This window comes from Lissotriton vulgaris, chromosome 4_1 (genome assembly GCF_964263255.1).
Source record: "Lissotriton vulgaris chromosome 4_1, aLisVul1.2, whole genome shotgun sequence".
Lineage (NCBI taxonomy): Eukaryota > Metazoa > Chordata > Amphibia > Caudata > Salamandridae > Lissotriton > Lissotriton vulgaris.
This window is the reverse complement of record NC_141691.1, coordinates 832,693,323-832,716,476: the sequence shown is the minus strand read 5'-3', so window position 1 is coordinate 832,716,476 and position 23,154 is coordinate 832,693,323. Positions and strand designations below refer to the sequence as shown.

At 43.3% G+C, this 23,154-nt stretch overlaps 1 protein-coding gene across 1 annotated transcript in view; it reads left to right on the top strand.

Annotated features, from left to right (window-relative positions):
- Positions 1–4,888, top strand: part of DCDC2 (doublecortin domain containing 2) — a 641,411-nt gene extending 636,523 nt beyond the window's left edge. Inside the window, exon 10 of the mRNA XM_086965151.1 lies at positions 995–4,888. Coding sequence (XP_086821277.1) covers positions 995–1,069 — 75 coding nt within the window. The 3' untranslated portion in view covers positions 1,070–4,888. The remainder of the gene's footprint in view (positions 1–994) is intronic.
- The last annotated feature ends 18,266 nt before the right edge of the window (positions 4,889–23,154 follow it).

Genomic DNA, 23,154 nt, shown 5'->3' with positions numbered 1-23,154 from the left:
TGATAAGGGGCTGATGAACCTTGGCACTTATGCATATTGCTTTGCACATCGTAAAAGTAGTTTCCTAGAAATTCATGAAATTGGTCATAGGTGACTCTGCGGTTAATTTGCGCCCGGTGAAACCTGGTGCCTCATCACGTTTTTACCGGTTTGCCGATTAATTATAGGAGAGGAAAAAAAATAAGTTTGGGTCCTGATGGAAGGTGGTTCCATTGTTTTAAACCCACCGAAATGCGTCAACGCTTTGTTTTGTCATTACATTTGTAATATATGGAACAACATTCTGACACAAGAACTGATGGTTTGCACTATGTTGAGTTAATGTATTTTTACAAATTAATGCATTTAATGACAAATGTGATTGTCTTTTCGAAGTCCTTTCCGATTTTTAGACTATGAATTTTGTATGTTCCATGTTTTTAGCAACTGTTTATTTGATGTATTTGTGACAAAGCACTCTTTTATTAAATTGTATTTTTAGGTGTTTCGATATCCTGTCAATTTCTCCACCTGTGACTTATGGTTGGATGTATGTGAGCATATGTGGAGTGTCTGTTAATTGATGTACCCAAAGGGAATTATATACTTGACATTGAGTATTGGCCAGTGCTACATAACAGGGAAGACACATCTCTGCTTCATCCACCTTCTGTCCTCAGTGTCAGTGTCCTGACTATCAGAACACTCTGAACAAACCACACATCATCAATTTGGTCTACAGTTCATCATAACATTTACCCTTCCAGGAAGACATTCAGACATGCCCAAATCCATACCTATAAAGTGTATATCCACAAAGCACATACTTAATAGGGGGAGCACAATGAGGATATCAACCTGTGCAGTCCTCAGACTCACAGTTTCATTTTGAACATCATTAGTTTTCATAAGCAACATAGCTCGATGTAACAATATGTCTGATTGTTTCAATAATTTTAATTACTGTTTGTTGACAAACATTGAAAACTGAAATATCCGTATTTTTTCCAAACAGGTTGAAGAAGATGAACAAAGAGAAACATCATCAAAACTGGAGGAAAGCCCCCGAGATGGTGGCAAAAATGACTAAGTAGCTGTGACTTAGAAGTAACCAGGAAACTGACAATCAGGAGAAAAAAAGGCTTGCTATACTTGAACTTTTAGGTCCTATACAGCTGATATTGTGTGATTGAAGAATAGCATGTAAAGATATGGCCGCATATACTACCTAGAGAGTTTAAAATATATGACTGTTGTAAAGAGGAAATACAACAGCAGATAAAGACTGGTTATCCCAATTTAAAAAAAAGTGCATCTTTTCAAACATTTTAAGAAGCTGTGAGATTGAAGAAGTATGAAGATAATTTTGCTACTGCTGTATGAATGTAATATTAACTGTTTTAAACGATCTACTCTATAGTAGATAAGAGGAGCAGGTAAGAATTCGGAATCATTTGTTGATCCGCATCTTATTAAACAGCCTGATCACTGTGGTACCACTACTGTGCTCCACTTACACTGCTGTACATTATCTTTGACTGTGTTTCATGATTTGGCCTATACGTATTTACTATCTTAAGAATTATTTTGACATTAATAACATGTAAACTAAATTCTATGTGCCACCACTTTCTCCAAGGCCCCCCATGCAGGAACATTGTCTTCAAGTCTTGAATAAAAATAAATCTGCATTCTGGTCCAGGTTAGGTTGTTATGAATAACATAGAATTTGAATGCTTAGAAGCCAAACTCTACTCTTTGTAAGACTTGAGATCAAATGAAAAATGTAATTGAAAACCATACAAAAATACTTTAAATACATTTTCTGCAAATGAGCATTCTGCGATTGATTTTCAAATAGAATGCCGATTTCTACTAGGCTATATAGAACCATGAAAGCATGTGATATTTCCCTAAATGAAGATTTAGGCAAGCCAGTTGTAATGGATCATGAATTTAATTTATATTAATGTTATTTTTTTTTAATGAATGTAAAAAACCTGCTGGACATAGTGCACAATCAACAGAGCATAGGGGTGGATGGCAGTCAAGAGTGAGTTGGTCCACGCCATTTGCCTTTGTCAATGCATCTTCTAAAGTAGTGGCGCTGCTGTAGAATAAAAGATATCAAATGTAGGAAAATCAAGGCAAGCTCCAAGCAGCCACAAATGAGTGTGGCTCTCCAATAGACTTACTCTTTCCTTGACCACTCCTCCTGATTCATGTATTTCTTTATCCTTCTCAATGTTTGTGTCAGCAGTCTACAAGTAGTAGCTGCAACCTTTCTTCAAGAAAACATCCATACTCAGCTACTTATTATTATTTGGCCCATTACCATGGGCTCCTTGTTGAAAGGGCAATTTTTTCTTAAATTGTTCATACCTCCCTCCCCATTGATTTGAATATAAATATAAATTCTTCTTGGATGATTCCAATGGGATACGGTTCTAGAATATCCTCAAAATATCCAAGTATATATTTGCCATGTGCTTTCCTATGCTAATGAAGGTAAACAAAACATAATGCTTACTAATTCAAATATCAACTGCGTATGTTTTTTTAAACAAATCCCACGTAAGCGGCTACTATGACTATAATACGTACCTAAAGCACCATTCATGCCTAGAAGTTTAATGTTTATATTTTGTATTTTGATACAATGTACAAGTGGGCCAAAGGAAGAAGTAGCTTCCTGCTTGACAAACATATGTCTAATCCCTGAGTAAATCTTGTTTGAGGTGATATTTTTTTACAGAAATCAGTTTTGACAGCAGGAAAATGTACATCTGAGGAACAGCTACACTGCGTGTACCTTAAACCTAACAGTCTTTATTCGGGGTTAATTTCTCACCAGTCCAAAGGATGGAGCAAGGAAGGTTTATTAAAGTAATTTCGTTTTTTAACTCTTATTTCCTCTAACATTTCCATTAGTTAAGTGTGTGCACTAATATAGGGTTTCTTTGTAAAGTTACTCCATCCCACCAAATAGGCTGGAGGTATTGGCACAGCACAAGCCTTGTGAACATGTCAGTTTAATGATATAGGTACAGTAGGGACTATTACTTAAATTCACAATTAACTGATCTGTTTTTCACACATTGATATTTTCCAGTGAAAATTCCACAGGCTATCTACTGATTCCAATAGCTGCATTGTTTTTAAAAGGTTAGTCCTTGTTTACATTATGACATATGCGGTACTGGTGTATGCTCACTACTTTTTAGTTGATGCATTCCTCATGTGCTTGATTTTCAACACGCTCTAAAACCTACACTGGTCTCGCATGTGTGCCCTTGACACCTCCATATTCTCATTACATTTTCTCATGTAAGTACCCGGCCATCGCTGTCTGATCAACATGTTTCAGTCAGACTGGGCATGCCTTACTGTCCTGAGGTACAATGTCAGGCATGCAGCCTACTGACGGCCTTCACCTCTTCCATATTATTGAGGCAGGGGCTTGTCTCTATAGTTACAGCATTCAAAAACCTCCAGCCGAATTCACATCCAGGACTGTCACTAGTCCCTCACCACCAGTGCCTGATGACGTGGTGTTCAACAAATATATTGATATTTCAATTTCAGTGTCAATCTTTTAATGTAGTTGAGTGATCTTGTCAGCACTCTGCTATAAGAAGAAGGTTTTTAATACGTGTATACATTATGATTATTCCTTGAGTATTTTACAAGAAAAGAACGTTCAGTAGTTTACAGTTCGAAACAGTTTCTTAACCTTAGAGTAGTGTTTGATTTTTTCATCATAAGCACACTTTCTGCTTCTGCCAATCAAAATTATTTAATTTACATTTACATTCCCTTTCTGTTTGACAATATTGCATACAAGTCATTCAGTGTTTAATAGATTTTTAACATCTGATCGTTGCTGGACTATGACACATGTAATTCTTGAATGCTTGTGATATATAACATTAACCGCCTAGTAGCTTCTTTCCACAGTTTTGTTTTGCAATCCAAAAAATAAAGTAATCATTGTTGGATTTGTTATTTCACCTGTGAATAGTATATAAAGTTGTTTTACTTTGCATGCAGTGTTCTGTAACAAACAAAGGGGCAGTTGCCCACTACAGAGAGTTAGGACCAGATGTTTAAATAAAGTGCTATATATTTTTAAACAAAAAAGTTTTAAAAGGACATGCTGCATAGACTGTATATGTAAGATACATCTATGTAGCCTGTGTAAGGGACACCTTTATAACATACCACAAAATGTTAACTTTGAACTATTTGGTATGAAGAAAAAACTAATGGACTTCTCTAAACTGTTATCCATGATACAAGCAAGGGAAAACATACATTCTAATTGGAATATACAATTATATGTGTATTATTAAGTGGCATATTTGAATGTAAACAATGAATGTTCCATCTATTTCATTAACTAATCACTGCAACATTTAAAAAACGTTTGTATTCATAATCAAAATTATTGCATATATTTATTGTCAGCACCTGTGTTTTGTTAATGTTCTTGAATCCCTTTAATTTGAAATTTCCAGTCTCTAGAACAGAAAGTAAAAACAAAATAGAAGCCTTCAAAATTATTTTTATCTACTTAGAGCAGCATAAACATATATAGACACATTCCTCGGCAAATAACTATTGTTTAGACTATTGTTTGAAAGAATCAGTTGCCTCATCTGGTAGTTCCTGAATCGAGGCTTTTTTGAAAGGGGTAGAAACATAAGCAAAGGAAAGCCAGCGATATATTCACAAACACTTTAACTTTGTACTAGTTTATTTTTCTAAGGCAATAATTTAATACCAATGTACTTTGCAAACCAGAATATGAATATAACTAAAATGTATTTTACAAATAGTCTTATGCATTGTTATAAAATGATATTATTTTTATTTATTTGTAAAAATAAATGTTTATGCCCATTATTAAGTTTCATGCGTACGTTAATACTTGATCACCTGTGTGTTTTTGTATATCAAAGAGATGGTATATTTAGTATTTGAGGAGCATGTTCCTGTTGCAAAGAATTTAAAAGGATGAAAGAGTTATCGTTGTAAGCAATGCGGGTGGACGTCAGTCTTTATTTTAAATATCTAGAATTCCTGCAGAGAACTAAAATATTTCCCCAAGGAGACAATACTTCATTTAGAATAAAGACACACACACACACACACACTTCACATGTTTGTTTCTTTATCAACTACAAAATTTGTATGTTTTAAAATTGACTGAACTATGCGAGATGGCCTTACTTTCATTTTTCTTTAATATTTATGAGACATTAAAGGAAGCAAAAAATAATTTTAAAGAGTGGAAGTTTGCAGCTAAAAGCAGCCCCAGAAAGTTTTTTCAATACCAGTTTCATGTGTTCCTGAGCTAGAAAGCATAGAGAGAAAATCTTACAGTTCAGGTTTTCTTGACTCCTACTACCTTGCGACTAAAGTTCTTATGTGATCTTTGAGCAAGAAAATATCACACCGACCTCTCAAGAAACCATAAAGGAGTAATATTATTAAAATAACATAAACGTAACGAAAGGAGATACATTGACATTGTAATAACAACCATAATTTACCTAGGGTGTTGGTATGGCATTCAAGTGAGGGGTGCAGTCATGAAATCCATGCGGCACAGCTTTCATAGACTAGGCATGCTGCTGGTCATATGTATGGACAATGACATCATGTACCCAAATACAGCCATCTTATCATGAACCCCCATCCTCAGTGATCAAGTCCAGTCTTGAGTGCTCTAATCTATAGCACAGGTCTGACCTCAAATACACAAGCACAGTCATAAATGCCAAGTCGCAGCCACAAATGGACAGGCACAATCTTCATACGCTCAATAAAAGCCTCAAAGCTCAAACTAAAGCCATTACAGTGCTTAATTTGTGCTGGTGGTTTCCGGTGCTCATCACCGGTTCTTAATTTACAGGGCTGTTGCTATAGCTTTCCTTCACATGAGCAGCGGCAGTGCTTTTCAAAGATGAATGCCACACCCGTGGTGTGCAGAAGTGACTGCAACTGCGTGTATCTCGCTGCCTGGGGCAGCCTCTTGAGCACTCTGTTGCTGGGTGCTGAGCTGGACGGGGCTGCTGGACTTCAGTGTGAATCTGTCAGTGAGTGCCTCTCTTTCTGCCTCCTCTAGTACCAGGCCTCTTTGGTCATCAAAGAAAGCCTTTTTCTTGAATGCTTATTGTTAGTGACCATTAGAGACAAAGGGATGCCTGGTAAAGAGAACAATTGTTTTTCTCTACACAGGAGGGTCCCATGAAAAAAGTTCAGCACATTAAAAGGGTGGCGTGTGTTTGTCGCCAGTACAGACTTTTGAAGATTCAATTTTTAATGTGGTGTCTGTAAATATACTTCCATTCACACACAACGTTATTTTGGTAAATGCATTAGAGCAAAAACAAACACGTTTTTTTCTGAGACTATGCATACTTTGCCAGGGAGTGTCTTGTGGAAGATGAATCATAAATCAACCCCGCATTCGACAGCGCTGGTGACGAGATTCTGTGATAAAACTTTGAGCCCCGGCACTTATTTTTACAAATTAAGTACGGAGCCATCATTTGCCCTGGAACAGCCTCACAAGCACAGGTGTAATGTAAAATACTAAGGCATAACAACTGTACGCACATGCACAAATATCAAGTTCGAAAAACAAATGTTTGCACTGATTGTCTCCAAAATTATAACACCACTCCAGAATGTGCACACATCACTCCCAAGATACCAGTGAGATGTTCTTGGAATCAGCATCATTTGAAATCGACTGTCTATGGGGGCATATTATTTCAATGTCCCATTGTTGCCAAAATGATGGAGTGATTCAACCCATAACGCCAGATTGGAATTGTAAGTGCATAGGCTAATTTGACTGATGCAGGAATGAATGAAAGAGTATTTATATAGTGCCAGACTACCCGGAGGCCCCGTAGCGCTTCAGAACCAAGAGTGACAATTCAGTGAAGACATTAGTTGAAGAGATGTGTCTTCAGGTGTTTGCGGGAGACAGTCAGGCTACGTATCTCTCTTAAAGACTGGGGAAGGGCGTTCCACAATTTAGCCGCTAGATGTGAGAAGGAACAGCCCCCCATCTTGCTTTCTTTATCTTTCTAGTGGAGGCTAAAAATTGGTTCCTAGATCGGAGCGACCTAGATGGTAGGTAGAGTGGTATTAATGGGTGGAGAATTTTAGGGCCTGTTTTCCAAATGGCTTTATGAGCTATGCACAGTGTTTTAAATTGAATTCTAGCATTCATTGGCAGCCAATGTAGCTGACGAAGAGCTTGTTTGGCCGATTGTCTCCTAGGGACTTGGAGGAGTAGTCTGGCTGCACTGTTTTGTACCACTTGCAATTTGTTAATGGTGGACAGAGGAGCTCCCAGGTATAGTGAGTTCCCATAATCGAGCCGGGAAAGAATTAAGGCCTGAATCATGATTCTTCGTGCTACAATGTATGGTACATTCTGTTAAAGTTGCTGCCTGTATTGCAGGAAGGGCGACAATTTGACAGAAAGCAGCTTAGTGCAGCATTCCCCTGCTGCCAGGCGGCATACCTCTCCTCCTGCTTCATCCCCTTCAAGCTAAGTACAGCAGTATTGAGCTTGGTTTCAATTTTAAAGAACAGTTATAAGGCAGTAGAGAGGTTTATTTTACCAGTTTATTGAAAGGTGCACAGATAATACCCACTAAGGCAGGGTAAAGTGTTTATTTAAAAAAAGGAAGAAAAAAAAAAACATCCTTGCCCAAATCAACAGACCTTGCCTTCAGCAAGACTAGACACACTAGATTACAGCAAACCAGTTCAGGAATCTCAGTTTTTGTGCAGGTCACAGGTGGCAACATATGATAAAAATCCAAAATACATGAATACTAGATTTAAAAACCCTTTCATTAGATTTCCGGCCACTTGTCTGCTCTTAGCAACAATTAAGCCCCCGCCAGGCTGGCGGTAGTCACCACCGGCCTGAAGGGGGCGATCCGCCCGCCATCCCTGCTACAATGACCCCCCGCCATATTAACATGGCTGGGGGGTCCGCGGCGGACGGAAAGACCGTCCGCCACTTTTCCGCCCAGGTCGCCTTGCGACCGGGGCGGAAAAGGGTTTATATGGTGGCGTTGTCTATCAGACACCGCAGCTATATCAGGATGGGCTTTGTCAGATGCCTTTCCGTGGCAGCAATGCCGCAACGGAAAAGCTTGCGGTCTTCACTTTGGGGGCCTGTTGCAGGCCCCCATGATGAAGGCGAGGTGGGGGGTGCACATGGGCGGTACCTGTGGTACCCCCCCCTGCATTTGCATACACAATGCGGCAGGCACCGCACGGTGGCTTCCGCTTTGTGTATGCAAATGCATAACAAGCATTTCCAACATTGCGGCGGGTGCTGGTGTAAACACCGCCCGCTGCAATGTTAAACATGCATGATGCGCCCGCCACTGTGGCGGGCGCAACCTAATACCCCCCACGGGACCCTCGCCCTTATGGCAGGCGGTCCCTTCACCCGATGGGATGGCGGGCGGACTAAGTCCGGCCGTCATCCTAATGACCCCCTTAGTCTTTCAACAGCCAAATGACTTGTGCATCATAGATTCCACCTTTTCATAAACAAATAGAGCACTTGCAGTGATGCTGTAAGCAGGCATTGCAACTCCCAGCAATCCTGCTCTTACGTTAGGTGGCTAAATACCTTGCACCACATATATCCAACATTGATTAAACACTATGGGGGCTAATATGCTGGTGGACGGACAAAGTCCGCACACCATCGCAAGGGAGCCAGGGACCGACCAACAATGTTGCGGCAATCCCGCCATTGGCATTAGGATGCGCCTGCCATACTGGCGGGCGCATCCTGGGCCTTTTATATTGCGGGTGGATCTGCTGGCTGCAGACCCACTCGCAATGTAAAAGTACTGTGCACAGCATTGCCATGCACTACATGGCAGGCACCACATGGTGCCTACCACGTAGTGCATTGCAATGAGGGGGGTACTATAGGTACCCCCCATGTGCACCCCCCCACACCACCAACACCCTGGGGGCCTGCAACAGGCCCCCAACAGCAAAAATGCATTCCTTTCTATGGCAGCAACGCCGCCATGGAAAGGCTGCTCTCCGCTTGCATCGTGATATGGATGGCAGTGTCTGCAATCATGCCCCTTTTCCGCCCGATCGACGAGTCGACCATCGGAGAAGCTGCTGACGGTCTTTCCATCCGCCCCGGACCCCCCAGGAATACTAATTCGGTGGAGGGTCTTTCAGGTACGGATGGTTAGCGGATCGTCCCCGCCGGGCCAGCGGTGCCTACTGCCAGCCTAGTGGGGGCCATCCAACCGACATCCTAATGAGCCCCTCAGGGTCTTAGTTACAAGCCCCTTGCGCTGACGGCACATCACTTTTTGAAACAGACAGGCGCCGCATTTTTCTGCCCAAAATTTACAAGGACATGTAAAGCCACCCAGCATGGCTTTTCGTGCCCTTCTAACTATGGCCCCTTTTCACACATCATGCTGTGTGAAAGGCGCGTGCTGTGGGTGATTCTGTGGGTGCTTCCACGTAACACCCATGGCTTCTGCTACATTCCCAGATTTACAAAATTTCATAAACCTGGGAATGCGTCAGAATGCTACGCCTCCACAGGGGAGGCGTAGGGAGGTGCAATGAGGAGAAATGTTTTCCTTTCTCCTCGTTTTTTTCCTCTTTCCATGCGTGCTTCATTCTGTAGTACAAATCACAATAAGAAATCACCTCTTGTGATTGTTTTTGTGCAGGAAGGGACACATTCCTGCACAAAAACAATCTCCTCTGTAACGCAGAAACCCTTGCATCATGGTGCAAGGGTGCCTTCGTTGGCACATGGCAGCCAATTGTGCGCCAGCACAGAGGAAAGCACAGGGATGCAACATATTATTGTAACTCAGCGTGGTGCATCCAAATGGCTTGCGGTGCCTTGCTGAGTCACTTTCCTTGTAGATAAGGCCCTTAGAAGCTTATGTTGCATGATAAGCTGTCACGTACAATTCAGCAATTGGCACACAGCTTTGTAACCATCAAAAGGAAAATCCCATACACACTTAAAATCATCGAAAAAGACAGAGCACATATTCATATCCCTTTAAGAAAACCATATCTGATTTTTACTTCATCTCCATCATGGTTTATTCACACTGGCTGTTAGCCAAATCATCATATATGCTTTTCACAAACTCACACATGGATTTTAACTTCGTCACTATCCCCCCACCCACACACACATAAGTTGGGTTCACAGTCAGGTCACAACAGAAGCAGCTTCTCTCATCCATAGGCTTTTCTTGGCAATACACTGATTGTGCTGGGCTGCAGGCCCCGAGGCAAGGTAATGCATATGGAAAATGGAAAAGTCTGTGTGCTACTCCATCAGATTAGAAAATGGTAATCAGCCAGAAAGGAATTTCATACATTCTAATCATAGATGAGCCACTTAATCCTCACTCAATATGGGGAGTTAGAAACATTTGCCAGGCATTCATTAGGCGTAACATACCTCAAATCTGATAATCAAGGACACTTCTTTAATATCTGATTCTGTGCAAGGTTCAGCCAGGTTGTGAAATAAGTGTTTGGAAACCCAGAACATGATAACACACTTAGGGCCTTATTTATGAGGCCATGCGTCAGTTTTGCGCTGCTGTTGCTTCACTTTTTGTGATGCAACGGTAGCGTAAAAAAATGCCCCCTTTTGCGTTCTACTTACAAAGTGACACATCTAAGCAGATGCGTCACTTTGTAAACCCCTGCAACACATTATACCTGCGTCAGGTATAATTTATGCAGGGGGGGCGTTCCCACGCAAGTAAGCCTCGTAGAAGTGACGCAGTGAAATCTATATGTTTTCACTGCGTCACTTCTAGGATGCCATTGCGTCAATATCTTACGCCTGCCTCACAGCAGGCGTAGGACTGATGCAGGCCCTTTCACATGGGGTTTGCCCCATGTGAAAGGACACATTGCTGGGGTTGCGTCACTTTTGTGACACACTCCAGCAATGCGTCATTTTTGCACCTAAAGATACGTCAGAAACACTGACGTATCTGTAACTCCTTGCGACATGATGCGTCATACTGTAAATATGACGCATCCAGCATGTCGCAAGGAGGGCGCAATGAAAAGTGACGCATCTCTGTTTTCACACAGCGATGTGTCACTTTTCATAAATGAGGCCCACAATGACCAAATTAAGCACGTTCAGGCGGTGCCATTAAAATTCAGGTCACTTTGGCTCTTGGTACCTACATGGAGCATGTCAATAGCAGTAAGTGTACAGTAGGCTTCTAAAGGAAATAATCGGGGTTCTTGGCACTAACTATTCTAGGCTGCACTGGCAGGTGGGACATTGTATGGTCAGGGAGGTACTGAGCACCTGAAAGCAATTGGAGGCAGTGTATTTTCTAAAAGGTAAGACTCATTGGAGACTCCAAAGGTATGCCATATTAATGTGGCATTAGTAAACCTCACAGCTCAGACAAGAAGACAAAGACGGCCAGATACTTGCTAAACAAACTTGGTTTTCCAGCAAATGGGGAGCTGCACCTAGGTGGTAAGGTAGGTGCTGTTTTGGGACCACTTCCTAGAACAGAGTAAAAATGGTAATTCAATTTCTATGGAAACATTTGGCATTTCCATATTTTAGGGTTGCACAGGTACATTTAAGCACACACATTATTCCACTTTGCAACCTTCACACGCCTTTGCCACTTGCTGGCATTTTGGAAATATCCTCTTCAGAGTTTTGCACTGCGCTGCCCAGCACTGCGAATTAGCCTCAACAGATTGTGGTTTCAGACTGATGGGTTTCCACTCAATACAGACAGGAAAAGAGGCAGAATGTTGGGAAAAGCTTGCAGTTTCAGCCCCGCATAGACTTGGTTTTGGGTGGAGGTGGCATAACTGTTATCTCTGTTGAGACATTACACAGCTCTAATTGGATATGAAACATATCTTTAAAGGGCCTATGTTTTGAAGGTGGGCCATACCCACTTGAGCAATGCACTGATGCTATGTGGCACAAGAATGTACTCCCCACCTTTTTAAAACTTGACTGAAAAGGCAATAACTACAGGGCAGTAAATGGCTCCCCTGGTTGGGTGATCTTTGCTGTAAACTTGGGACCCAGTCACATATGCATGCTTAACACCTGGAATCACACCTTGGTTCTGCCTAGCATAGTACTCATTTGTCACTTAATATAACTCCCCCATCAGGCAAGTGCTCGCTTTGAACTGTAAAATGGACAGTCTTACAGCTACAGCCCTCTGTCCATGTAAATAACAGATGCATTGCCAAATCCTACACACAAAATCACAAATTATACTCCGTACACTATGGAGTATATCAAGCAGAACAGGGATTAACGGTGGGAACAGTAATTTCAACTCTATCTCTATGAGACCTTTTAGAAAGTAAATGAATAGTTAAACAGCACACAAACATGGATTTGGGCTTACCACAAGCCATTGGCACATCTATACGTATGCTACTTTGAGACGTTTTTGCCTGTTGGGTGTATTATACCATTAGTTACTAGTGAATAATGAAGCTCGACCTGTTAATTAGACACAGATTCATAGTGACATCAAGCCCATTCAAATACTTTGGGGCATATTATCAAGTCAGGCGATAAAACAGCGATAAGGGGCTTGATAATATGCTCTATGGAATTCCAATTGAAGCCCATGTTAGATGGGAAGGACATCTAACATGGGCTTCAATTGGAATTCCATAGAGCATATTATCAAGCCCATTATCGCAGTTTTAGCTGCAGTTTTCTGCCGCTAAAGCAGCGATAATTTTATCGCCTGTCTTGATAATATGCCCCTTTATTCGGTCATTACGGCCATAAAAGTGCAAGTGTAAAAATTACATAAGGTTCAATTGATGCCAGCAATAATACAGTTTTGAACAAGATTTGGGTATTATGCTAAAACCAGCATCTTGATGTAGGTATTTAAAACAGTAATTTGAAAGGAAAAAAACAAAGGGTAAACGTTCTAGATAATATTAGGTTAAAACCCCTCACAGGATTTATAAAAAAGTGCAAATGCAAAATACTACAAGAGTACAATGCAGCAAGTTTAGCAATAATTCATTCATAGCTTGGCTGTAAAGAAACCAACAAATTGCTCCGACTAACTAAACGAATATAAACAATTTAAAGAAAGAATATAAAGGATACAAAATTGTTAAAAACAAGTTAAAAATAGTATCAAATAGTTCTAGGGAACATGCTTTATCTCGTCTTTAGTGCATGACGCCTGATGATCCACATTTTCCCTAGAAATGTTGCCACAGCACAAGCTATTAATGGCCTGGAGTTTTTACGAAATGCTTCTTGATGACAGAGTCCCCATGAGCCTACATACAGGTGCTACCCATTTGGATCTCGAGATAATGTATAAAGGACACACAAAGAGGATGTGTTTATACCGTCTCCAGTGTCCCGGGGCAAACCAGACATGCTGTACAACCTCCGAAGATTGTTGCCAAGCCACTGTGAAAGAATTCACAGGGAGGCAGCCGAATCTAAATTGTATGTAGAGCTTCCTATCTTGTGGTGTCGAAGTTACCTCCATGTACTGTTCGTATACACCGAGCCACTTAAACTCCATAAACTATAGTGATACTTGGCCAGCATTGGGTTGGGAAACAGTTGTCTGCCCCAGCCAATTCCAATTGTGGGACTTTGCAATTTTTCTATAAAGGCAAAAGGCTAAGATCGGACACATCCCACAAGGTTCTCAGGCCTATAGCAGAGGGCAGTGCCTTTGGCTTTGGTAGACCACCCTACTTTTTTGAAACACAATCAAGTTTGTAAAAATCTTCGAAGGTTATAGCATAGTAAATAAGCTCAGGTGTTTGTTTGAGTCGTAAACAGAAGAGAAGGGGGCGAATCCTTGCTTTGTCCACTATAGTTGTTCTAACCATATCCAATCTTAAAGGGATGAGTGGAATATTCTGGAGAAGAGAGCGTTAAGATCTTAAGAACTTATTTTCTGTGTGTAAAAGGCCTTCAAGATTGTCAAACCCCCAGATTTTCGCTGCCCCATACAAGCAGAGGTTACTAGCTTCTGATCATGTATTTGAAGTGGAGCTGCTATTGGTCTCATTTGGGAGGCCCTGTGCTCTTTAATCAGTGCCCCTGAGGTTTTCTTCTGCTGTAAATTCCTCTTGGTAATATGGTACTTCCATGCCATTGACACTAAGAGAGTCACCCCCAGATAGTCAAAAGTGGACACTCGCCCCCATGTCAATTTACCTTTAAACGATTTGTGGGGGTCCAACGTCAGCAGCTTAGTTTTCGAGGTATTAATCTTGAGGCCTCTCTGATTACAGAAGGCCACGAAACGATCAAGAACGAGTTGAAGACAACTGGGGGTCTTGAAGACTACTAATGTGTCATCCGCAAATAATAAGATTGTTACTTTTCTACCCCCCAATTGTTGGGGATATCAGCGGGGACTTCCTTCAGATGCTTTACCACCCCATTGATGAATAGTGAGAACAGGGTGTAAGCCAAGACACATCCTTGGCAGACCCCCTAACGACTTTGATTGGTTCAGTCAGTTGCCCTTGATCCCCCCAACAAACCCTTGCGTAGGTATCCTCATGCAGCCGAACAACCAACGTAAGAAGCTCCGATGGTAGCCCAGATTCCTGCAGTACCTGCCATAGTTTGGATCTTGGAATAAGGTCAAAGGTCGACTTTAAGTCAATAAAAGCAATATAAAGACTGGTGGTCAACCGCCAAGCATGGCGGACGTGAGCTAGCGGAGCTCCGAGCCAGGCCCTGACACAACAGCAATAATCCTGGTAACCACTGGCCATCTGCGTTTAACAAGCAGCACACTGAACGACAGGAATGTTGGGGTGTGCAGCATTCCTCAAAAGTACATTTCTGAGCCCAACTTCTCCATGAAATGGCCGGCGTTGCCCAGAGCTAATCAACGATTGTGGATGGAGGAGCCTGGTGGCGCTGGCGTGGATTGTACCCCATGTGTTGCCGGTGGTGCGGAGATATTTCCTAAAGTGCCCAGCGAACCTGATTCCTACTGATTCTGGCAACTGGAGAATCAAATAAGAAAAGTGCAAGGAAAACAGAACTTGCCAGGTACGGGAAGCTCAGCAAAATCTAACATGGCAGGCAGAAGTGACTAAGGGACACAGGAGAAGAAGCGACCGGCAGGGGACGCTTGAGCGGGGCTGGAACTTTTTCCCCCAGCGATACTCTGGGACTATGGGAATATCGGGAGATCCGGGGGTGCTCTAGCTGCCTGGAGCCCGGTGGGAAGACAACGAGGCGTCTCTTAGGGAAATGATAACTGCGTCACGCCCGGCCATTCGTGAAGGTCCCGATATGAAGGAACGGACTGTGAAGGCACCCCACCGGGACTTGATCGGTGAGCACGCTTAAGAGAAAGACATGCAAGAGTACTGAGGGACTGCCGCAGCACAGAAGGAAAGCGACAGCTGTGTTGTCCTGTTTCCATTACGAACCCCTCAGTCAGACCAAGGGAACAACATCTACTGCAGGGACAATGAAAGGGAACATAGAACTGTACCAGGCGAGCATGTTCCTGTGACCATACTGCTTTGTGCAGATCATGGATGGGCATGGGCGGATCAGATTTTTGAAGAGTGCTGCACAGTATGCAACATGGAGTAACTTCTTAATCATACTGGGGCGGCAACAGGAAGGCATACACTAACGCACTCATTACAGGGGCCCCGTCGGCCGTAGGTATCAGCTGTAAGAGGAGGTTTGCAAAGCACAGCATTGATGTGAAACGAAGGGCCCTGTACGTTCCAGCGGATGCAGTTGCTGTTGGATCTGAGGCAGCTGAACAGTGAGGAACGGGTTGGTGCGCTGACTGAAGGGATACCCAGATAGTGGCGCAACTCCTACGATATTAATACAGAGCACCGTAATTACCCTGTGAAAGTAAAAGGCTGGCAAGAGTCTTGAACAGTGGACCTTCCTTCATACCTGCGGTCTGGAGTTACGGTGCAGTGGTGAGTCGGGCTAAATGGAGAAGAGGGCACAAGGTTATACCTGGCATTGAAGGCGTTGGCTCCGGCAAGGATCCTATTAGGGCGAAATACAGTGACGCCCGCTTGTGTCGAGTGGGTAGTGTTACAGTGAAAAAATGAAGGCATCCTCTATCCTTGGTCATTCCTATAATGGGGCGTCTCAAAACCAAACAGCCGGAGCCCCACCTCATGAAGGGACGGATGGCACTATACAGGGCACTCCGATGCATAATCCTGACCTGGACGTGGTGCCGCCTACATAGCCAAGTCGCAATGATGATAAGTTGGACTTGATCTTAAAGAAAATAAGGGACTCACGCACAGCCATAGAAGCTCAAATAGGTACATTGACTACCAGCTTTACCTTGCTGAAGGTGAACCACGCAAAACTGGCCGACATGGTCAAATCTAATAAAATAGCCCTTGACGACAGCAAACAATACACACCTCCCAGATAGAACAATTACAGCAGCAATTGGAAGGATTGCTGGGTAGAGTGAATGACGCAGTAGGAAGATCTCGCCGCAATAATGTCCGCATATTGGGAATACCGGAAAAGAGCAAGGGGTCTAATCCCACTCAAATTGTCGAAAAATGGCTACGAGAACAAGTGGCAACGGTGGGCCTCACGGAACACTATAGCACAGAACGGGCTCACAGAGTACCACCCAGGCCTCCTCCCCAGGTGCACCGCCCAGGCCACTTATAGCGCGGATATTGAACTATATAGATTGGGATACGATACTGCATGCTGCTAGGCATAATGCTCCAATAAAATTTGAAAACAAAATAATTTCTCTCTACCCGGATTTCACCATGGGGGTCCAGAAGGCAAGAGCCACATTCCAGGAAATTAAAAAGAAACTCCGGATCCAAAATTTGAAATATGCTTTGTTGTTCCCAGCCCGTTTAAAGGTTATTTATGATCAAAAATCCTTGTTCCTTGACAACCCAGAAGAGACAGCGGACTGGGTAGAAATTACTTTAACACCGCCTGCGTGACAGCATCCTTCCCAGACAAGACGACGGCAGCATTCCCAACCACAACGTATTAGGAGACAGAGAATGGATAAAAGGTGACAAACCTGACCTGGCTCTAGTGTAAATCCCATGCAGGAGCAGATTTCAGATAGCCAAAGAGACGCTCTCCTGACAGCGGTGTCACTGGCAGAACACAATGCTCAATCCGTTGCAGAAACTGTGAACTCTTCCGAAGGTGCCAATGCCCACTCGGTCTCCGAGTGTAGTATGCCGCTGTTTCCCTTGGTTACCCCGCAGACTGTCAATGATACTTGGGTTGAATGCTGCGATTTTCGTCTTTTGGCTTGTTGATGAGTATGAAATACCCTATAATTTGATACCGGATGGTCTTGTTATTCATTGTAATTGTACTCTGATAGGGCTTGCGCTGGAGCTCTGCAGATGTCAAAAATTGAGTATAGTGTGAAGTACGTTAAGAGGCTGGTGGTTGCAGCTACCCCTATGGAAAATGCACCAGGTTATAGAACATTCAGAGTTCCTGTTGAACTGTTTTTTTCATGGTTTTGTCCTCTAGTGTTTTATGGGAGAACCTAGTATTGGGAGTTTTCACAGGGTATGCATTTTATGGTCGGTACACAGGGACCTGTGTCCCTAATAGGTCGCTATATGGAGAGGAATGAAGCAGTCTAATAAGTATACATACACATCCTGGAATGTAAGGGGCATGGGCTTCATTCATAAGAGGCACAGAATTTTGACACAGTTAAATCGTAGGAAGGCACATATAATGTTCCTCCAAGAATCCCATTTAATGCATCCGGAAGCCATTAAGTTCCAAAAGAAATAGAGGGGACAGTTATTGTTCACATCCTACTCTGCATTTGCTTGTGGGGGCTGCGATATGAATCAGAAATGGCACCCCCTTCACATTATCAGAGCAAAGGGTAGACTCCAATGATAGGTATGTGCTCCTACATGGTCTGTTAGATGGGGGACACATAGTGATAAGGAGTGTTTGAGCTCCAAATACAGAGCAGGGAAAATTTCTCGAGATACTTAGCAATGTGTTGGTGCGCTGGGAGGAATACTAATGGGTTTTGGGAGGTGATTTTAATGCAGTGATGGATATTAAACTGGACAGGTCACACCCCCCACTTCAGGGCACGGGGTGCAGAAAGCAGGCATATGCCCTTAAGACCTTGGCAAAGAGTTGGTCCGTAGGAGATGCATGGCGCATGGTGCACCCCACTGATAAAGAATATTCTTTCTCTTCGGCACTGCATGGGCTGCATACCAGTATAGATAGAATATTCTGTTTGCTGAATCTACTTATAAATGTTACAGATACTATTTATTTAGGGAAAACCTACTCGGATCATAATCCATTAGAAGTCGCACTGTTATGGGGGAAAGTTCCAACACCAATACCAACCTGGAGGTTGCACCCCCCGCTGTTGGAAGACCCGGTGTTCCATAGTGCCATTTCTACTGCCATCGTCAATTATTTCACTGGCAACACAGGCACCGTTAGCACATGTCAAATTGAATGGGGTGCCTTTAAAACTGTGATACAGGGGTGGCAATTAGCACAAGGGTGGGGGTGCGCATTGTTTTACTTGAAAAACTCAAAGAAGTGGAATATAGGCTGGGTAAGTTGGAACAGGAGGCAGCACCAAGCGACTCATGTCAGGATGTGCTACAAGAGACACGCATAACACACGCTGAACTTCTAGAAGAACTTCCGTTTATAAACACAGAAACAGCATGGAATTGCAGATACAGCGGGTTCACTACTTGCTAGAATTATTAAAGATGCACCATCAGTGTCTCCTATAATTGAAATCGACACTCCACATGGAGCTGTAATACGCACTCAATTAAAAATAAACACTGCCTTTAAAAACTGTTACGAAAAATTGTATGCAGCACCAGAAGAGGTTGGTGACAGTGAATACGAGTCATTCTTTGAGGGGCTGCAGCTCCCACAGTTGCTAAATGATCTCAAACCAGACCTGCAAGGGCCTATAATTAGCATGGAAATAAGAGCAGCAGTAAATAGGGGATGTTGGACGGAGTGTTTGAGCAAATCAAACACTCACCTCCAGTCAACTGATCTGGGTTTAATCCATCACCATTGTTTAGCTCACTCCACCACCCCAGTTCAGACATGGCCATATGCAAATCAGTCTGACCCTGTGCCTCCTGGGAACAGTCCAACCCGAACTGCCAAGCCATGTCTTCCCTGGACCGGAAACAAGTACCCTGGGACCGGTTTCGGATTCATAATCCTCATCAGCCAGGCTATCTTGAATCCAGTGGTAGAGTGAGCAAGGGACCCACGTCTGGGCATATCCTGCCAACTTAGGGCGAACAAAGCGATACCAAAGGGGATGATGGACGGAGCGTTTGAGCAAATCAAACACTAACCCCCAGTCAACTGATCTGGGATTAAACCATCACCATTTTTCAGTTCACTCCACCACCCCAGTTTAGACATGGCCATATGCAAATCAGTCTGACCCTGTGCCTCATGGGAACAGTCCAAACCGAACTGCCAAGCAATGTCTTCCCTGGACCGGAAACAAGCATCCTCGGACCGGTTTCGGATTAATAATCCTCATCAGCCAGGCTATCTTGAATCCAGTGGTAGAGTTTTTGTTTTTTGTTTTGTTTTTGTGTTTCGATTTATATAGCGCACTTTAACCCAGGGGTCCCAAGGCGCTTGCATAGGGAACCCGTCCTGGTATTCCCCTGTGAGATATCCCAGCCAGGTATCCACAAGGTGAAAGCCAGGCATCCCGCCACGAGGGGCCGTAGTGGAGATTAAGCAAGCTATTGCCCAGAGTCGCAGAGTGTGACCCCGTGAGTCGAGTAGGCACCGGGGCGAGAATTGTCGACTCCGTGGAATTTTTTTGAGCCCGAGACCCGCCGAGGCGGGGAATCGAACCCTGGTCCACAGCCGATCTCAGCTTCCGGGTCTGCCGCCTCTAACCACTGAGCCACGCTTCTCCACACCACTGAGCCACGCTTCTCCACACCACTGAGCCACGCTTCTCCAGAGTGAACAAGAGACCCACTTCTGGGAATACCCTGCCAATTTAGGGCGAACAAAGCGATTCCAAAGGGGATGATGGACGGAGCGTTTGAGCAAATCAAACACTCACCCCCAGTCAACTGATCTGGGTTTAATCCATCACTATTCTTTAGCTCACCCCACCACCCCAGTTTAGACATGGCCATATGCAAATCAGTCTGACCCTGTGCCTCATGGGAACAGTCCAGCCAGAACTGCCAAGCCATGTCTTCCCTGGACCGGAAACAAGCATCCTGGGACCGGTTTCAGATTCATAATCCTCATCAGCCAGGCTATCTTGAATCCAGTGGTAGAGTGAGCAAAGGACTCCCATCTGGGCATACCCTGTCAACTTAGGGTGAACAAAGCGATACCAAAGGGGATGATGGATTGCCTATAGAAATCTTTGCACCATATTCTGAATTATTAGTCCCCCAACTACAGAGATTGTATCAGGCTTCATTGGACGCCGGTTTACTTCCAATCAATACATTGCAAGCAACAGTGGTTTTGCTCCCAAAGCTGGGTAGGGACAGTAAAGACATGGCAGCCTATTGACCCCTCCCACTCCTCAATACAGTTTATAAGATTCTGAGTAAATCGTTGGCATGTAGAATTCTGTAGTTTATCCCTTGATTGCTGCACACTGATCAGTGTGCATTTTTGCTGGGTAGGTGCACGGCTCTTAATATTAGGAGACTCCACCAGGTGATGTCTCATACACCTGCAGCCCCCTAGACTTACGTCAAGCATTTGACTCACTGCAATGGTGCTATATGTTATGTACTCTCCCAAAGCTCGGAATCCCAGAGGAATTCGTGAATTGGGTCCAGCTGCTGTATACGAACCTCACGGCGCTTGCACGTACGGTTGTTCAAAACTCACAACAATACACAATAGCAAAGGGTACTAGACAAGGTTGCCAGCTTTCACCTTTAATATTCATCTTAGCTTTGTAGCCTCTACTTCTTAAACTTCGTACTATGACAGGACATATAGGGATACGAATGGGAAGAGAGACTCACGTTTTCTCGGCATATGCGGATGACCTCATATTATACTTCAATAACTTGAATGAGGATTATGAGCCAAAACCCACAATTTTTAATGTGTTTCTGCAGCTTTCAGGTCTTTCCATAAATGAAAACAATCATATGTATATTTTTTTACTGACACAGCAAGGGCTGAACCAATTTCCTTTGGACACTGGACATTTCAAATAAAGACAGTTACTTTCAGATATCTGGGCATCCAGATATACAGGGAGACGGAAAGTATTTTAGATGGCAATCTAAACCGAGCTATTGCGGCGCTTAGGGCGCAAATAGGATTCTGGACCTCCCTGCCCATATCGGTGCCGGGACGAGTAGCCATTTCCAAAATGGTGATGCTCCCTAGGCTGTTATATTATTTCACCAATCTACCTATCATTATTCCAACACAGGTTTTTAAGCTGTTAGACTCCCTCCTCATAGAATGAATATGGGGTGTGAGACGTAGATGGATAGGACTCGCTAAATTACTATTGGATACAAAACAAGGGGGACTGGGAGTTCCAGACCTGAGGGCTTATACTGTTATGAAGGCCAATTGCAATGGTTGGCATACTGTATTGTAGGCCGCAATTTACAAGAAATTGCTATGGATCGCCATGCTTGGGAGAGAGGGGAAATACATGCACTGTTGCTACCGAACAGCAACATTTCTCAGACAATGCCGCCCCTGTTAAGGACTGCATTGTTATATCGGAAAAAGGCAACGCATTACACAAAGACACTGTCACCTTATGCTCCTAATATCCCCTTACTGGGACTCCCCTTGCTGACAGGGACGGTAACTCTTCGGCACATAGCGGCATGGGCGGAGACAGGTGTGACCACAGTTGGCATGTTTTTTACGAAGGGTACCTTGATGAACCACGATACATTTGTGAGGGAACAGGGAGTGCCGAACATAATATTTCTGCTCCATGCAAATATTTCTCGCTATATCCGATCTGCCTGGGCCCCAGAGGGAGCAGAACCTCCAACACACGAATTAACCCATATGCAATACTTGATGGGCAACGGTAGTCACTTGACAACATGGTAATATCCGGGGAATTCGGACGCACACTTTGGTATCACTTCAGACCACCCGTGACAAATGGAACACGGATATAGGCCGTGTACTCATTGATAAAGAATGGGGAACACTGTTGGAATACCCCAGAAAGGTATCTAGAAATCCAAAATTTTACTTCATACAGCTCATGATCGTCCACCTCGCTTATTTGACCCCGCACAAACTAAGCTTAATGTTTCCGGACACAGCGGATACTTGCCCCCGATGCCACTCCTCAAATGCAGCGTTACTACATATGTTATGGGACTGCCTGAGACTGACCCATTACTGGTCATCCATACAAAGAATAGTAAGTAGTGTTGCTCCGGTACGGAACAGTGTTTCATTGGAATATTGTCTATTGGGATTGGGTCCAAAAGGAAAGAAGGGAAGCCCTGTCCGCAAATTTGCGAATCTCGCTTTGATATTAGCTAAAAGAAATATCACTATGAGATGGAAGACTGCAAAATCACCTTCGGTATTAGATTGGTATAATGAAATGGTTCGAACGGGTAGGGCAGAAGGCGCTGAACTGAAGTGGGAGGAACAGAGGGGTTTAAAGAAGACACCAATTTCACTGGAATGGAACCCGATGCTGGAAGAATTTACAGCTATAGATGTACAGGCACAATAGTAGGACACATATATACGTCATGGGACGCTCATAACACTGTGATGGGCAAAACGCGGGATTGTGTACACCCCTTACATAATGCAAAGGTTGTGGAATGTAACTGTGTTATTATGTACAAATGGTTATACTGTAGTGCTGACTGTTAAGCATATATAACATTGCAAAACTGAGTATGTATGGGGTGGGGGATGGGTAGATGAGTTAATTGTTTGTTTCACTACTACAGTCCAATGTACACGCTATGAACAGTTGTTCATGGGACTTTTAAAGTTGGGAAAATCAAGAAAAATATGTTTAAAAAAAGCAATATAAAGATTGGCTTGGTCAC